Raw genomic sequence first — 17524 nt, forward strand, 5'->3', positions numbered from 1 at the left:
AAACATTAATACTGGCTCTTCAAGTACCCAAGATGATTTTCTGTATTGCACACCTGACTGTGTTAACAAACACACTCTATATCTCTCTTTAAATTTAGCTGGTAGTAGTAGGTATGCCATACACTCTACAAAATAAAGGTTCTTTTGGGTTCTGTGTAGCACCTTTTGGTTCCATTGTGGAACCATTTATGAGAAAAAGCTTCTATGAATAAAGAAAATAACCTTCAAGGAGCCATGATTAATGAACTAATTAGTAGACATTTTAAAGGGGTCATAAGCTGTATTAAAGTGACAATATGTTGTATGTGTATAGCTGCTTAATTAAGCTGATTGTTTTGAAACTTCCTTTTCTAGTTGTTTATTGTTGCTTTATGAAATGAAAATGTATTAAAACAATACACTGTATATTTGTCATCATCAAATTGGGCACAATACAAATCTAACTTTCCTTATGTCCTTAATTCTGCACCTTTATGTCACTGATTTCATACAGTAGTTGCTATGAGCTTATACTGTTGTATATACAACAACAATAATAACAATAACAAAACAATAATTTATTAAAAGTGGGCTTTTATGTGTGAAAAGGGTGTTTCACAAATAGCATCAATACATGGGTCAATTTTGTCACATTTGGTTCTATGCTGTGGAACCTCTAGGGTTCCTACCAGAGAGTTTTAGCAAATGGTTCAATATGGAACCTTTTGAGGGCCAGATATGAAGCGAGACACTGAACCCTTTTTGGTTCTATATTGCACTATTTATTGCTTATTTAATGTTTGGGATATTACAAAAACAAACAAACAAACAAACAAAAAAACAGATGTATCTGTGTGAATTTGAACAGTGCTTTAATTAAATGGACAGCTATGAAGGTTTTATAATGTTAGTTAAACACACAAGAAAATATTATTATAAAAATACAATAGATGGCGCCATTTTACAAAATAAAGATTGACTTTGCTGCTCTGAAACTTTCCAAATTAAACTCAAGAGGGCGACAGAAAACCACTCTAAGAAGACATTTGGACTCGATTTCTTAATTTCTGTATTAACCTTAGTGCCAGAATTGTAAATATATTGTATTTTAGTTTGGGACTTGAAAGACAATAATGGTGACTGTATTGTGCATGAAGACTTTATTACTAAATGTAGTTTTAAAAGTTTATATATATATATATATATATATATATATATATATATATATATATATATATATATATATATATATATATATATATATATATATATCACCATCAGCCTATATTGATCCACTGCTGGATGAAGGCCTCCCCAAGATGTTCACACTTGCTATGATCTACAGCTTCTCTTTTCCATGTCATGCCTGCAAACTTTATGATTTAATCTTCCAGTCCTAGTGCTGAGGACCCAATGTCCTGCTGGTTTTTGGTATTTAAATTCCTTAATTGAATTAATAAATTGCATAATCAGAGCTTATAAAAAATTTAAAACCATTGGAGATGTCAGGTTGAATATAAAAGTATATCAGGTTCCCAAATTCTCCAACTTTTAGTAATTTAAATTTTAAAAGTAAAATAAAGCAAATTATTAGTTCAATTAGGTGTTTAGTTAATTGAGGGTGGATTAAAAACCAGCAGGACACTGGGTCCCCAGGACCAGGATTGGGAACCACTGTTTTTTTCCATCTCTTGGTATCCATTCAATAACTTCCTTTGTCCATCTTTGATCTTGCATTTTCACTCTTTCAATTATGTCACATTTGTTCTTGGATCCATTCATTTCTTTTGTGTCTTTTCTTGTTATTCCAAGCATAAATCTTTCCATGCTCCTTTATATTGGCTGCAGTTTCTATATCACCTATGCATTAATTGACCAAGTTTCACATCCATAAGTGAGCACTGCTAGTATACATACTTTTCACTACAGGCAAATGGGTAGCGTTCCTTTCAACAGCATTTCTTCCAAATGCACTCCATCCCATTTGACTCTTCTTTTGATTTCTCCCATAATATCTTTGTCTGCACTGATTTGTTGTCCAAGGTAAATATAACTTTTGACTTCTTCGAGAATCCGTTGATCCTATTCGATTTTTTTTTTAGATTTAACAAAGCTGTTAAACATGACTATATCTAAGTATACGTTTTACATTAAATGTATATGATTTCAAATTATTCACCTTAAAATATACATACATTTATCTTAAGTTTATACTTTCGTACATTTCATTTGGGTTTATTGCATTCAAATATATAACTTACAACACAAATTAATAAAATAAAGTGAACAAATAATTTTGCAGAAATGTGTTTTCAATAATGATATAATGGCACAAAGGCTGCTGTCCGCCTCGGAGCCGCGGCGCGCTGTACCTGCTGTGGGCGGGGCCGATCTGACAGGAAGGCGTGGCTCTCGTCATATCGTTATCCATTTAAACCCCCCTGATAACATGCATTGTCATTTAGTCAAACAAGGCTTACAGGATTTATTTTATTTCTTCCGATTTTCTGAACTGCATTTTGTGTTCATTGGGATTTGCCATCAGGCAGGATGTCTAATTCTGACAGAGTAGTTCTGGCGCTTGGAGGGGCTGGCACGGTGGGGTCCGGAATCGTAAAAGCGCTTCTGGATAGAGGTAAGAGACCACTTGAGCTTATCAAAACACTAAGGCTTATATCTGGGGAATAAGACATACCTCTGCGTTAACTTCATGTGTATTTCCTTAAAGACAATATAGCAGTTATTAATATGTTCAACAACTAAAACGGAAATTGAGGTGCACCTTACCCATAATGACAATTTACATGTATCCAATTTGATGCTGTCTAATATAGATGCGTTTTTTCTGTATTGATAATATTTGTGTACTTATGTAATTACATTTAAAAAATCAACTTCTGGTTCAGCACTCCCGTTTAATTAACCCGTTAATGTATTGTATTTTTTAAATACTGTAAGCATACTGGAAATAAAACGTCCTAAATGAATTATTTCAAACAGAACAAAATAAATATACACTATATTTACAATAAATATACAATGACTGGAGATTAATCATTGATTTTTTTATTTGATTGATTCATTTTTAATATATCCACTTGTGTCAATTGTGAAACATAACATTTTAAAAAATGTAGGACTATTATAGGATGTAATAAAGAATCAGATTCAGTTGAATATTTATTCTATTTGATGTTTATTATTAGCAAATCAGCAGTACAGACCAATGCAAGTGTTAGGGTAATTCAGGGACAGCACTTCCATTGCATATTGGTTTAGACTGAGCGATAAAAAAATATTGTAGTCTGCAAACCTGACTTGATTGCTACACAGCCTACTATTGGTCAGTTATCAGTATTTCAGCTTCTGTCTTCTACAGCTCAACTATCACCTGGGTCCCTGGCAACAGTTCCCCTTGTAGGATCAGATTAGTTTCACTGAGCATATCCAAAGTAGAAGTGTACCCATGGTACCCACATAGACTACAGTCTTTCAGAAAGGTGTTAATATCTTTCCAGTTGACTTCATGTCTGTAGATATGAACCAGATAACCAGTAGAGATATGTGGGCTGAATCATGCAAACATGTGGTATGTATTGTTTTTATTAAGAGACACACCTTGGTGTCATTTGCACTGTTCACTTTCTCCACTATCAATGGTTACTGATGACCATAAAATAATTTTATCTGTCCCTAGTTCATGTAATGGACCTCTAGACTTTCAACAAAAACGACAACATGGATGTCTTCAATGCAGCTTGTGTGTGCAAGTTTTTTTTTTTTTATATACAGAAACAGAAAAGGGATCTGCTTTACGCAGGGACTCGGTAGGTGCTTATTTGTAGTTGGAATCTGAAAGATGGCCTGTGGAAGTGCTCACATACCATAAAAGGTCCAGCTCAATTAATAATCATCATTCGTTTTGTTAGAGCTGTTTATTTCAGTAGATTTACAGTGCTTATGGGTGCTTTGCTGGGCTGGGGCACACTGTTCCTATCACTTTCCATATACATATGCATCTCATTTGTGAACTGAATATATATACGGTTTAGTAGACAGAGCTGTACACTTCCTGTGAAACACACCACACCCTGGGTGGTGATGTGGCATTTCTTTAGAATCAGAAGGTCTGGGGTGGATTGAACCCCTTAAAAATACTGCTGTTTATACCAAAAATTCCATACATTTTGGAAATAAATCATAATTAAAATGCTTATATTGTGCATGTCTGTGTATATAGACAATTTACAATTATTAGTCAACTTAGCTTCCCATTACAACCCTAAGATCAACGATTCAAGCATGCCGGCTCTGAAAGCTCACAGTGGAAAACATCAGAGGTTGGGCATCAGAAGGAAGATTAAATACAGATTCAAGCCAGCAACCTTTTGACTACTGGACCCAACCTAAGACAGGCAAAACAGATCCCCACATGCTGATTGCAGCTGAGCAAGCTAGTTGTCAAGTTGCAAGCTGAGGCAAAAACCTTTAAAAAAACCAAAACTGAAACAATAGCAGAATGCAAATATGCAAAGTGCTCCTTTAACAGGTTTGCAATTCAAGCAATTAAACCCTAGGCACTAACTTACTAGTGCACATGTGAAATGTAAATCCAGATGTAAGGAAACAGTCCATTTCGCACTCCTGTATCCTGATGTGAAGCCAGACAATTGGCTCCAGAGTGCAATCTGTATGCAGTAATGCAGTAAACATTACCCTGGGCAGCACAGACAGTGCTTCTGTGGTCTCCCTTTCGTGCCTGTTACTTTCTGGCAATGAGGTCTTTTAACTGCAGGTTTAGATTTCATTGCAATTTGTTAAATGTTCCAGACACCAGTAGACTAACAGCTGTGGAGACTTCATACAGAGTGCTGACAAAGGGCAGAAAGGGATGCAAGCTACTGCTCCAGATGTGCTCATTCGAAGTCTAGCTTAGATCCCTAATCCTTTTCTAAAAACACCTTTTACTAGAAGATGGGTCTTGATATTCCACTTGAGGCTGAGATAATACACTTCTACCAAGTACCACACTTGTATACGCACCAACGCTTCTCCAATGCAAGCACTGTGAAAGCTGTTGAAATCGGCACCTGCCCCTAATCTGCAGATATAATTTCCCTGCCTGATCCAAGCATCAGCATTATGGTAAAATATTCCTCTCCTTTTTGTTTATCTAAAACCAGAGGCAAAGGCAAAAATCCTTCAAATAAATAAATTGAAGTGCAATCTTTAGTGTCTCCCACTGTGGCCTGGATGTTGACAGAGGGCTGGGAAAGGAGGCTTCTGCTGCAGTGCTGGGACTGCCTTGCAAGCATGTTGTAACCCGTGGATCTTCTCTCACACTTACATTTGCCAGGATACAAAATTGCTTTGCTATTATGGGCAAGTTTGACTTTGTGATAAAAAGCAGGTTGTCGGGGAAGAGTTCAGCCCTCTGTTCCAGAGGAGTACCAGGCTACATGGTGTTAACCTCTATGGCTAAAGGTGGATGGTAATGTAAATGCATGTAATATGCATGAAAATATCATCAATAACTTCTGGCTACAGCTGTGAATAACAGCTTAAGGAACATCACCCCCCAAAAAAAAATCTCACATTTCAATGCATAGTATTCTCAGCTGAACACGAGGCAGCCCAGCAGAAAGCAGAGAACATTTGCTACTCTGGAGAAAATTCTGAGGCTCAGGTTATTAAGTCATTCCACTGAAATCATGCTTGCTCGATGTGTTTCTAATCAGGGGACCATTTTTATCCTCCATTTTCCATCAATTTATTGTCTGACCGTGAACACTGTCTGATATAACTGGGCATGCAGTCTGAAACCAATTGTGCTAAAGCCATGTTCGTGCTACAGCTTTATGGTCATGGCTCCAAGAACCGATTTGACAGCCAATGGGGCAGAGATACCCCCTTTAACTTTAGAAGTGTAAACAGAAATGAATTGGGAAAATGGAAGCACAGTGCCAGGAATAAAGCAACATACGAGCTGGGCAGTGGTTTGGCAGAGGCTGACTTGCCCACAGTGACTGCGAGTGTGCCAGCCGACACTTCTGCTGTTCCAGTCAAAACCTAATTTGGCACCCATGGACCAAAGCAAGTCTAGGCCTTTCTAATATGGAGAACAATTCTGTGTTTCACACCTTATAAGCAGCACCTCTGTTTGTTTTATTGTTGTTCTCCCCCAACTTTTCTACCCTCTTTTAAGAATGATACTGATGCTGGTTTGAGACGTAAAAGTAAAGTCATTAACATAACATGGTACTTCAGTGAATATTCAGGGGAATATTTTGTCTGTTTTGAATTACATCTTGATAAATCGGGTTTGGTATTAAGGAGTCCTAGAATTTTAGCACAGCTTAGCATTGTTCCCTCATTTCTGTTCCTATTTGTTTTATAAGCGGTAACATTCATTATGAGTAATTATGTGTTGAAATTACTATTAGCCAGTGAGACTCGCCAGACGACAGCATAAATAGCTTCTGAACATAATGCCTACTTACATGATCTGAGAAAACAAAATGGAGTTTGAACAGCAATGGAAAGTCACGGTATTCAATCTTGAGATCCAATAGTATCTGCCCCACCTCAAGTCCTCCCTTGTTCTCTCAGGTTTCCGGGTGGCAGTGATCTCCAGAGATGAGAGCAGACTGGAGAAGCTCAAGACCTTCATCAGCCCTGCCACCAAAGACAACCTCTACACTCTGGTGGGGGATGTGGGTAAGGTGTCTCTCCACTACCTGGTTAAAAATGTTTTCTTAAATGATGCTTTATAGACCAACACTGGACAATGGCTGTGAACCAGGTTGAAATGCATCACTCAGATGCAGTCTAGTTAAAGTTAATCACACTCTTTGAGCATTCATCAGGCACTTGGCCTATGGAGAGTGAACCAGGATGCAACACAATGTACAAAACGTTATTTTGTTAGTTAAATGCCTTCACAACCAAAACTGTCCTATTTGGTTTGACTCGTTGCCAATGCTCCCTCTGCTGTCAGCCACTCCCTGTGAGAAGTGTTTCCGCCAGTGACACCTCGGAAGCTCGGTAATAGTGGAACGCTTTCCGTTTTGACTGTGAAATCAGACGGCACATTAATTAACTCTGGCTGCCAGGAGGTGGCAACACAACATCTGAGGTAGAGACTGAGAGGTGAAGCTGCTTTAGGACAGATCAGCCTGTACTTGACGCTGGGATACAGTTCCATAGATCTCCTGTTGTTGGTATTGCTATTACAACTTATTCATCTAAGTCAATGTTCATGAATAGTGCATACAGGCACACACTAGAAGACCCTGTGAAATCAATGACATCTCAGGTCTGACAGGAGCTTCCACAGCTGGACTTAGAACAAAATTAAGGTTAGAATGCCAGCTGCTGACAAACCCATGTGTGTGTGTGTGTGTGTGCACGCTCATCTCCCAGGCACTGAGGAAGGAGCAGAGATCGCCAAGAACAACCTGCTGAAGAGTGTGGGCAAGGTGACGGACGTTGTCTCGTCTCTGGGTTTCAGCTGGTGGCAGGGTGGCCCCCCACACACACAGTCTCTCAAGGAGTTGCATCGGGTGAGTGGGAGAAGGGGCAGGCCCTGGGAAATACTCTCTGGTACACCTCACTAAAGACGTCTGTCCTTCTTAATGCGATGCTCAACACAATCCATCAGTCTCTCCATATTTCCATGCACCCACAGCCCCTGCTGTAAGCTAAACATTCAAAGATAGGCAAGAACAGTACAAGGCCACAGAAAAACAAACCCAATTCAAATACAAATCCGAATCTCACATAAAAGTATAAAATGTGACCCTGCAATGGAAACACCATAAAGATGCACTGACACGGCTATGGCCAGGGTGTACTGACACATGGCAAACCTACGAGCCTACAGCCGACTCCACAGGGTGGTTCACCAAAATGTGGCTACCACTGGGAAACTAATTCCCATGGCTGACAAATAGCACAGCCAGGATATGAGTCAGCAGTCTCCAAACTCCATCTTTCATAATGTACTGTGGTTCCCTTCAGCTAATCATCACCTCCATAATGACATTATCAAAATGTAGATCTGACAAGGTAGCCTCATCTAATAGAAAAAAATATCAAGGTGTATTGTTAGCTATTACCAAAACCCAAACACACATATTATTCATATCTAATCATGCACCACAACACTTTGTTGATTTGACTCATGACTTTTAGTATTATTTTAATTCGTTTCAGGTTCTGGAGACTTTAGTTTTGAGCACTTTCACGTCGTGGAAAGCTTTCTTCCCCTTGGTGAAGGATTGTTCCAGTGGAACATATACATTTATAACTGGTGAGTGCAAAACATTTCATGGTCTTTATCCAAACCACAAAGGACTATTATATTTGCCTCACAAATCCTGATAATATATAAATGAACTTATTAATTAAGAATAATTTTGTACATCCTGTTTTGTCTAACCATGTTGACCGCAGTAATTAGATTTGATATCTTTGCTGTTAGCCTTGATTTTATGTCGGACAGATAGCCAGGAAGTGTTGGAAGAGTCGACCAGGTAGATAATCCACCCCTGATTATTCTGTCAGTGTTTTGAGATTGCACACAGGCTGGTTGGTGTTTGGCTCAGGCAGTCTCAGGGCGTTGACGTCAAGACGCATGCACTATCCCTAGGCCAACAGAGTCCGTTCTTTCCGGGGGTTGTAGACGGATGGTTTTCCTCAGCATCTCATTACAAGCTGCTGGGACTGTGTTTCAGGGGGCGCGGGCGAGAAGCTTCTGATGCCCGGGACGGGGTTCCTGACTCTGGGAGCAGCGGCCACCCTTGCATTCTGCCAGATAGTGAGGGAGGAGTATCCAGAGGTGCCATGCAAACTGAATGAGGTGAGTCACCCTCAGGATTCCCTGGACCAGACTCCTTACCTCGCCTGGGCTTGTTGGAGCTGAGTCTGCACAAACGCTGCCAGCGTGACTTCAGGTTTGGTATGAAGGAGTTCTAGCTGTTAAAGCAACACTAACTGGACACTGCTCTTTCCATTATAGTTGACTTGGTGAAAGCAGGCCATTTTGCTATCCTTATCAATAACAATACTGCCACTATCCAGCTTAAATGTACTGTCCTTAAAAAACACTTCTAAAATTAACCCTTTTGCCTCAGCAGCTACTGTACACTTAATTGGCTGATTGGATCCATGCATGTACAGGCAAACGAATGAATGAATGAATGAAGATAAAACATGAATGAAAGAAACGTGATTAATATGTCAACTGCACACAAACAATACTTCTAGTTTTCAAATTGAAAAGTGAGTGCTTGTATAATTAACAGCCTCTTAATATTTCAGTTTGTTAACAAGCTGTGGTATGTGTTATACTCAAGTGATTTTGAGCCATGCATGCCAAGCCCTGAGGGACATTGAAAATTGCAGAATTGGGGTTGGCACTATAGCCATATATTAAAGGATTTTGGAAGTTTTTGCTGTACAGCAAAATTTGCTCCTGTGAGATATTGTGAAACTCAAATTGAGCAATAGAAAACAAAGGTCTCGAAAGTATATACATACATTTATTTATTCTCTTACTAATTATTTCTGGATCTCATTTGGAAATGGGAAAGCAGAGCAAAATATACACTGCAGCCAAGGAAGGGAAAGTTGTCAATTTGGGTTTTCAGTAAGTTTTCACAAAGAGGAATGGGCATTATTACAGACTTTGTATGTTCTGAAATCCAGAACCCTGTTACATTCGCAACTCCTTCTGCCTGCAGTCTACGGTCCCTTTACAAACAGCCAAATCAATGCATTTATCTTCTCATGTATTATATTCCTCATATGTTATTCCCACTTTATGCTCATGTAAAATCACTCTACAATCCATGTCCAGCGAACAGGGAAATATGCAACAAAACTGAGTTATGTAGACAAATGAGGAAACTGAGACATAAGTACAAATCTTTTACGTTGCTGAGGAGACATTTCCAGACTGGACTCCTTCTGGGCTACACTATGAATCGTGCACAATAATGCCCATGTGAGAATAACACCCCAAACAGCTTGCACTGTTTTCTGGGCTCTCTTTTGCTGAGTCAGAATCTAGGCCAAGTGGGGGAGTGTGGCAGCCTGGGCTTTGAAGCAGCACTTTGTTCATGGGTAGTGGAGTTCAGCCATGTAGCCCTGAGTGCAGGTCTATTGTGTGGACAGGCTGTATATTTCAACCCTGCTGAGCCCTGTAATTAAAATGCTGATAAACTGGGGAACTGGGGAAGAGCCCTCTTTGCGAGATGAATAGGGAGCATCTGTATCACAATCATCTTATGTAATTTATAATTCATCTCAATTCTCCCATGATCACACGGTCTGCAATAAGTCAGCCTCCCCCCGCTCTTCCCCACCCTCCCACCCCCGTCCCTGACACATTTCCTGGGAACCACAGTGGCACACAATGAGCATTGTCTCTGTGCTGTGCAATGAGACGCGCCCTGCGCTCTCTGATGCCCATGCGGCAGCCATCTCAACCCCACACCATTCATTCACGGGCGCTGTGCCAGTGCATACAGTGAATCACTGATCAGACCGCAGTCTCTTTGAGGTGCACGGGGCTTTTTTTGATCTGAATCACCGCTCACCAGCGACCGCAAACAAAATCAGACAATCAACAGTGAATACATTTTCGGTCACTTTCACACACACAGACATGGTGCCACATGGGTTTCATGGGTGTGATGTGAAGAAAAAGCACTGGCATAAATCATAGCAATTAAAAAAGAGTCTGTGTTCTTCACTGTTGACATTGAGATAAGGAACTTGTAACTTGAAGGCAGGGGTGGTTGAAACAGTGCACTTCTTATAATAATGGACTCTTTGATAACTGAAATGATTAATTATAATGATTTGTAGAGGAGAGCATTCTGCACTTAAATTCATTACTATGCTGACAATACACATCACAGCCCTGGCGTAGAAACTATATGAGTGTGAAAGCTCTTTCCCCTCAGAAAAATGTGTAATGTGTGTGTGTGTGTACATTTCTCTCTTCAGGTGAAGGTCAATACAGGAGTGGCCCCCCCAGAGCGCATGCGCCCCGGGTACATCAACCACCTGGACCTGGGGGAGGCTGTGGCATCGCTGGTGGAGAGAAGGAACGAATCTCACAAGGTCTTCAATGTCAGCAACTCCGCTGACCTGAAGACAGTTATCCTGGACGGAAAGGTCTAAGGTCTACACCCCGACCCCCCAGCACAAGGCACTCCCACATTCAGACCCCCACCTTAGGGTTTGCTTTTTTCCCCACCATTTTTTCCCCCTGCCTGCCTTCAAAGCCTCTCTACATTACCACAGCCCTTTCCCTGGTGTTTCACTGCACAGTAGTTGAAAAGCATTGCTTCGATCTCTAACTAGTTACATTTTTGCTCCCAGACACCTCAGCACTTCCAGAGAAATCCAACTTACATTGATGCATAAACAATACTTATATCAGAACATTTCCATGCTGGTAAAGACAGGAGACAGACTCAGACACAGGGAACTTGCAATGAAGTAAAGGAGTTGGCGTAAACCAAGATAAAAAGGTTAAAATAAATACTGAAAAGGCTAATTGGACAGCTGAGCCCTGAATATTTAGCACGCTCTGATTGGTTAGTATGTGTGATAATGCATATTCCTTACTGCACAAAGCCGTTTAAAATGAATTGTGTATTTCAATATATTTATCATTTTCTTCTAAATCGATTTGGTTGTTGATTTATTTGGACTTATGTTGCTTTTTTCTCCCACTAAAGACTTACTTTTGATTTTAATATGAAACACACACACATTATTTTGTAACTGCTATAGTATTTTTTTAACGGCACACATTCTATGCCAAGACTTGAAAACAGTATTTATTTTTGATTTAATGTAGGGCTCTGGAGAGCTACAGGGTCTTCTAAACTTAAACAGAACTAAAGGGTAACCACGGATTATAGCATCTAGTGTACCTGTCTGTCATGTGCAGAAAGGACAACACAGCACCCTCTAGTGGGAACTTCCCAATACTGCGTTCTATTTCTAACACTAATAAAACTGGATGAATATAAAACTACAAAAATAAAGTATTTGAAGGTGAAAGTAATTTCCACTTCTAACACTCAGAATGTTTTAATGAGTACTTCAGAGACACAACCTACAGACTGGAGATTTCACTTATTTACTGTGTTTGTTATAACTAGGTTTTCTTCACTTGTCTCAGTGAAGTCCTATTTGTTCAGAAGGAACAGAAAGCACACGGCCAACACAGACTGTAGGGATACAGGAGAGAGGAGAGGCGTTCTGTAATAACTGCACTGCCAGGTTAACCACATATGGTTACACATATCTCCTTCTGTTACAAGACATTGTTCACCCCAGAGAGTTAGGGCTAGACCAAATCAAACCAACTCGCGAGCCATAAAATACAAACAAAAGGTTTGATTTGGTCTTGGTCTCTGGCGTGAACATTGAATTGCAACAGAATATCATTTCATTCATTGTCAGACGCCACTTTCTACTGCTATAGATTGAAGGTTGAAATTGTCTATTTGCAGGTTGATTGAAGATTTCATTTGCCCTAGACCTTAGGGATGATCTGATTAAAAATGACATTTCTGGTTTCCTGACCAGAAGTGACTGCAGGAATATGATCTTGATGGATACAGAAGGGCTCAGTAGTGTCAATCAGTCCGTTTTTTTTTTCCTTTTTTTGGGGCAGGATATGGTGTACATTTGCCCCACTTATTCAATAAGAGCTAATCAAGAGCAATTAAGCCATTAGTGACTGAGCTTGTATGTCGTCCTGTAATGCGATGGATTCAAAGGCTTGTTGAGTATATGTATACTATATGGGCTGGTTTCACAACCCCAAATTAGCACTAGCCATAGGCTATCCAATGTTATTTTAGGTAGAGTAGTCCTAGACTTGTGCTAAACGAGGTCTGTGAAACCAGCCATACAGGGGCGGACATGAGGTGTGGTTACATTTTCATTAATCTTGTTTTTCTAAAGCGACTGGCATGTGCTGGATCCACTACAAAGGTTAGCTTAACCTTTGAAACATGGCAGCCCTGGCTAGCTATTAAGAAAAAGACTCATTAAAAAAACATGCATAAACACAATTGCAGTAGAAGGAAAACCGTTTAAGGCAGAGCTCCCTGGGTTTTTATTTTCCAGCAGTGTTTTCAATGCCGTCATAAAACATGAGTGGCAGGTGTCACACACACAGCTTCCCAAATGAGTGACTGGGTCTGATAATGTTATACTTCTCATGTCTTTCTTGCTTTTTTAAAATTTGTTTGTTATTCATGAAGCTTTGCTGTTGCATATGAAGAACATATCATTAGTTATAGTTTTCTGTGCTTGTGTAATAGAAATCTTGAACATCAAGTCTTCAGATTATCATTCTTTTTTACATGGATTTCACTACTTCTTCTGTGATCCCAAAGTGAACCTCAATAAAAAATGAACTTTTCAAATAAAAACAGAATGACAATCTATGAAGACCTCATACCTATTATATTATTAAATTACATGGTCCTCCATGATCCAGTCTTGTTACCAGACTTGGCTTTCTAAAAATGCTTCAAGGCACTACTTCTGAACAGTGATCAGTTAGCTCTTTGTGGTTGTGTTTGTTATACTGGCATGTGCTTTTCTTGTTAGCCATGCTTTCCTTCCCAGTTTGATGTGGACAATCCAGTTGTCACCCCCAAGCTTTTGTCTAACTTTCAGAGGCCCTGTTTATTACATTCAATATCTTACTCTACATGACTAGGACATGTTGCTGACCCACTGTATTAAAGGTGAAAGTCCTTGTGCTGTCCGATCCTTGCTTGGCCATGAGCACGATCCTCTTTCTTTGTAGATGTCTCCCCCTCGCCTCGTCCACTTTTTTTTTACAAAATCTTGTGGGTTCACACCTGACACCAGCAATAAGGCATTCCCAGCACCCAGCTCCTTTCAGCCTGCATTTCTCTACCCTGCCATTGCATGCCTCTGATATTGTTCGCTTTTCACCAAGAGAAAGACAGACTGGGATCTTCTACACTGCACTTCTATTTGGCCCTGGTTGAACTGGATGAGTCTGAGATCAGTCTGGATTCAGAAAATATGAGGACTATTTCCAGGAAAGGAAGTGAGTCAGCATCTCTATAGGACACAAGGGATTTTAATCCATTTGCACACGAATTCTTGAATCCCTTTTTTTTGTTTTTAATTGTTTTATGTCAGTTAAATCTTTCAATAGAACAACATTGCCACCATTCTCACCGATAGACACTACACTGACTTTGTGTCCCAGACTGTGATCACATTTTACCAACAGCTGGGCGTGGACTGAAGGAAAACTGATTTGTACACAGATTCAACCGGGGCCACGTTGCATGGACAAACTACATACTTGATTGTGAACTAGCCATATTTTATTTGTGATAATCAGTGGAAATGGGCGTCTTAATTTGGACTTTTGCTGTAAGTGCTGGTTGGTTTCTTTAACTGATCTTTGAGATGGGTTTAAGAGCAGGAGTCTGTTTTGTATGAAAGATCCATTGTAACCAGACCAGTCCATAGGAGTTTCCCTACCCGTAATACTATTGTGTTGTATGGTGCTTTAGTATTCATCCAAACAATGTTGCACTGTTCTAGTCTGTTTGCATGGGAAATAAAACAACCTTTTTTGATATAATGTAACTTGTTTTGCTATGTCTTCACATACAGTCTAATTAGATTTCATTCTTCCCTCATCTTTGTGAATGACAAAACCATAATTACTGAAACCTTACTGTTTTCATTTGCACGTTTTAATAAATTGTATTTGTAAAGAAAAGAAAGGGGATTGGTGTCCTTATTGTCCTTGTGTGACTTAGAGAGCGAAAATTGGTGAATATTAGAACTGAATGTGCTTAATGTATAGTGAGTGAGCATGGCCGGCTGCTTCAGCAAACTCCGTGGGAATCGTGTCACCTGACTGGAGCATGACCCTTTGAGTTTCTCTGATCTTTGGTCAGAAGGTCAAGATGGGTGGCTGATAGAAAATGGTGAAGGAAAGTGTGAAATTAGCCCTCCACAGTGGCCCCAGCTGCTGTAGATTGATCATGCAAAGGGGATCCAGACTATTTGGGCTGAACACAGTGCTAATAATAATCCAAACTCTAATCATAATGGAGAAGAAAAACAATGCAGGAAATTAGGGAAAACATCAGCAATAAAAAGAATGACCTGATGTCAGTAATGTAAGGGAGACACAGGCATTAGCCAAGTCATTGCATAAAAATGACTTCCTGTCAGACAGACAGCAAATATCTGAATTTGAACAGGACTGTGACACGCATGGAAAGCCAGATGATGGAACACCTAATGCCTTAATTGCCTTGGAGCAAAATGGTTATTGGATTACCAGCTGGCTCTGCAATACTTAAGGTGATGTGGCAGAATATTGCTTGCAGTCAGGGAAACAGGGAGGAGACTCAGTCTGGGGTACGGTGTGACTTTATGTAAAGCAGTGTTTCCGGCATGCCTATAAGAATTCTGCCATTGGTGTCAGCTCCATGGTGAAGGGGGGCATTCGGGGTCACAACCTTATCCTGCGATTTTCTAGACTAAACATATTTCACAGATTGTCTGTTGTACTCTGAAGTTTGACTGAGTTATCAATTGCAAAGAGAACACTAAAATAAGGTCTACCTCTAAGGTTTTCTGTAACATTTTAAAAACAAATTGTCTATAGGAATTATTTAAGAGCAAGCATTTTCTCTTTCATCTTCCCAGAGGCAAATTTCATAAATGCATATAATTGACTTAATCATTAATAATCACATGGTCAAGGCTATAAAAGATTGATGTATGGAAACCATGGTATTTACAACCCAAATCAAAGACATGAGCCAAACAGTCTTCTACTGGGCAGACAAAAGTACGTTCAAAATAGCAAAAGCAGTTCAGTTCAAAAGCCAGGCTGAAAGAGGTGGAGTTTCAGAAAGTCTTACTGAGAGGGACACCAGATTGCATTGGTTTGAATAGTTCATTTTCTAGGGGTTGCCAAAAATTCTGCAACAACCACTAGGCATCAATAAAAGTCTACCATCATGGTCAGTGAGTCAAAGTTCTTCGCTCCAAAAACACAGCCTACTCTAAAGAGCAGCAGCTGCCTTGGTGTAACAGTTGGGCTCGACACATGCAATGTGGCATGGAGACACAGCCACGGAATGAATCTGAGGAACAGCTTTACAAGACCAGAAAACACAGTGCCCTTCCAAACACAATATTCCTGCCCTTAGACACAGATCAATTACAGCTGATGTGACCTATGAACATCATTGCTTCATTCCATTCAAACCTTCGCTTCCCTCTGCTGTACCTACACCAAGAGAACCACCAATTGTATGTCCCCACTCTTTAGATTGTAGGGCGGGTTTCCGTGGATTAGCCAATCACCAGCCAGCCCCTCCCCCACCAATTCTGTCAATCAGCCAATTCCTTGAGAGGCTTCTTCCAGCCCCCCCACACAGCTTCCCCTCATTGAGACTGAGTGCTATAAAGTCAACCAAAATGGCCCTGCGCAGACTTTCCATCCTCATTAAACCAGTCAGAATACCGCCCTGCCCTGCCCTGCCCTGTGCGTGTGAGTGTGTGTGGTTTTTGGGAAACCTTTTCTTGTGCCGAACCGTCACAGCAGACAGACTGCGGGTGGGCATGGGGGGGGGCAGTCTGCGGGCAGGGCTCAGACACGCACACACTCACACCTTGCAGCCATCCTCGGGCCTTCTCCAAGGAGCCACACAGCACAACTGGAGGAAGTGAACAAGGCTTGCCAATTAGGCCCAGAGAGTCAACGTGAGGCAGCCTGCAAGCAATGCGGCTTTAATTGTCTGGGGTTTTCCTGAGCTCACAAACGAGAGATTTGCAGGCAGGACACAATGTCTGCAGCTCGACTAGATCAAAACCAGACTAGTAGCGGAAAGCCACCTAGGGGTCCCTGTGCCCAATCAGTCCAGCCCTGGGGTCCTCTTATTAATATCTCACTGCAGTCCCTTCTATTGTAAAACAAATACTGTACTCCACTTAACAATAGTTAACTGTTAGCAGTTTCTTTCAGTGGCAATTCTTATTAAAGCCAATAACACAAACTGGCTCCTACTGTGCTTTGTGCACACGCTAAATCAACTTTTAAATGATGTCTTAGTCCAGATCTACTGTGGTGTGATTCATTGGCTCAGAAAGACATTCTAGCTCATAGATGTTGTTGTGCTTCAGTGCATGATTACTGATTACTGGTACTGTAAACCACTGTCATGGTGAAGAACTCCTGAACTTCATTCACTTACTCTTCTGAGAATTGATTGATTATGATTATGATTATGATTATTATTATTTATTTCTTACCACATGCCCTTGTCCAGGGTGACTTACAAAATATAAGAATATGATTATGATTATTATATATGATTTGTATTCTGTACTGGGGTTCATTAGCAAGGGAAGGGATCTCAGGAGAAAGTAAGATTCACTCTGAATACCTGTACAATGTCCTGGTTTGGGTATACTGCATAAATGATTTGGATCT

The 17524-nt window shown here is 40.2% G+C and overlaps 1 protein-coding gene across 1 annotated transcript; it reads left to right on the forward strand.

Annotated features, from left to right (window-relative positions):
- The first annotated feature begins 2445 nt into the window (after positions 1-2445).
- On the forward strand, positions 2446-13719 carry LOC136759084 (17-beta-hydroxysteroid dehydrogenase 14). The gene is made up of 6 exons (XM_066713908.1): positions 2446-2614; positions 6589-6696; positions 7402-7541; positions 8194-8290; positions 8715-8839; positions 10993-13719. Exons 1-6 carry the CDS (start codon positions 2530-2532, stop codon positions 11167-11169), a joined length of 732 nt encoding a protein of 243 aa, XP_066570005.1. The 5' UTR covers positions 2446-2529; the 3' UTR covers positions 11170-13719.
- The last annotated feature ends 3805 nt before the right edge of the window (positions 13720-17524 follow it).

This window comes from Amia ocellicauda, chromosome 9, assembly GCF_036373705.1.
Source record: "Amia ocellicauda isolate fAmiCal2 chromosome 9, fAmiCal2.hap1, whole genome shotgun sequence".
Lineage (NCBI taxonomy): Eukaryota > Metazoa > Chordata > Actinopteri > Amiiformes > Amiidae > Amia > Amia ocellicauda.

Coding starts and splice junctions, on each gene's coding strand:
- LOC136759084 (XM_066713908.1), top strand. CDS start 2,530: ATGTCTAATTCTGACAGAGTAGTTCTGGCGCTTGGAGGGGCTGGCACG. Junction 2,615..6,588: donor AAAAGCGCTTCTGGATAGAG/GTAAGAGACCAC, acceptor TTGTTCTCTCAG/GTTTCCGGGTGGCAGTGATC. Junction 8,840..10,992: donor TGCCATGCAAACTGAATGAG/GTGAGTCACCCT, acceptor TTCTCTCTTCAG/GTGAAGGTCAATACAGGAGT.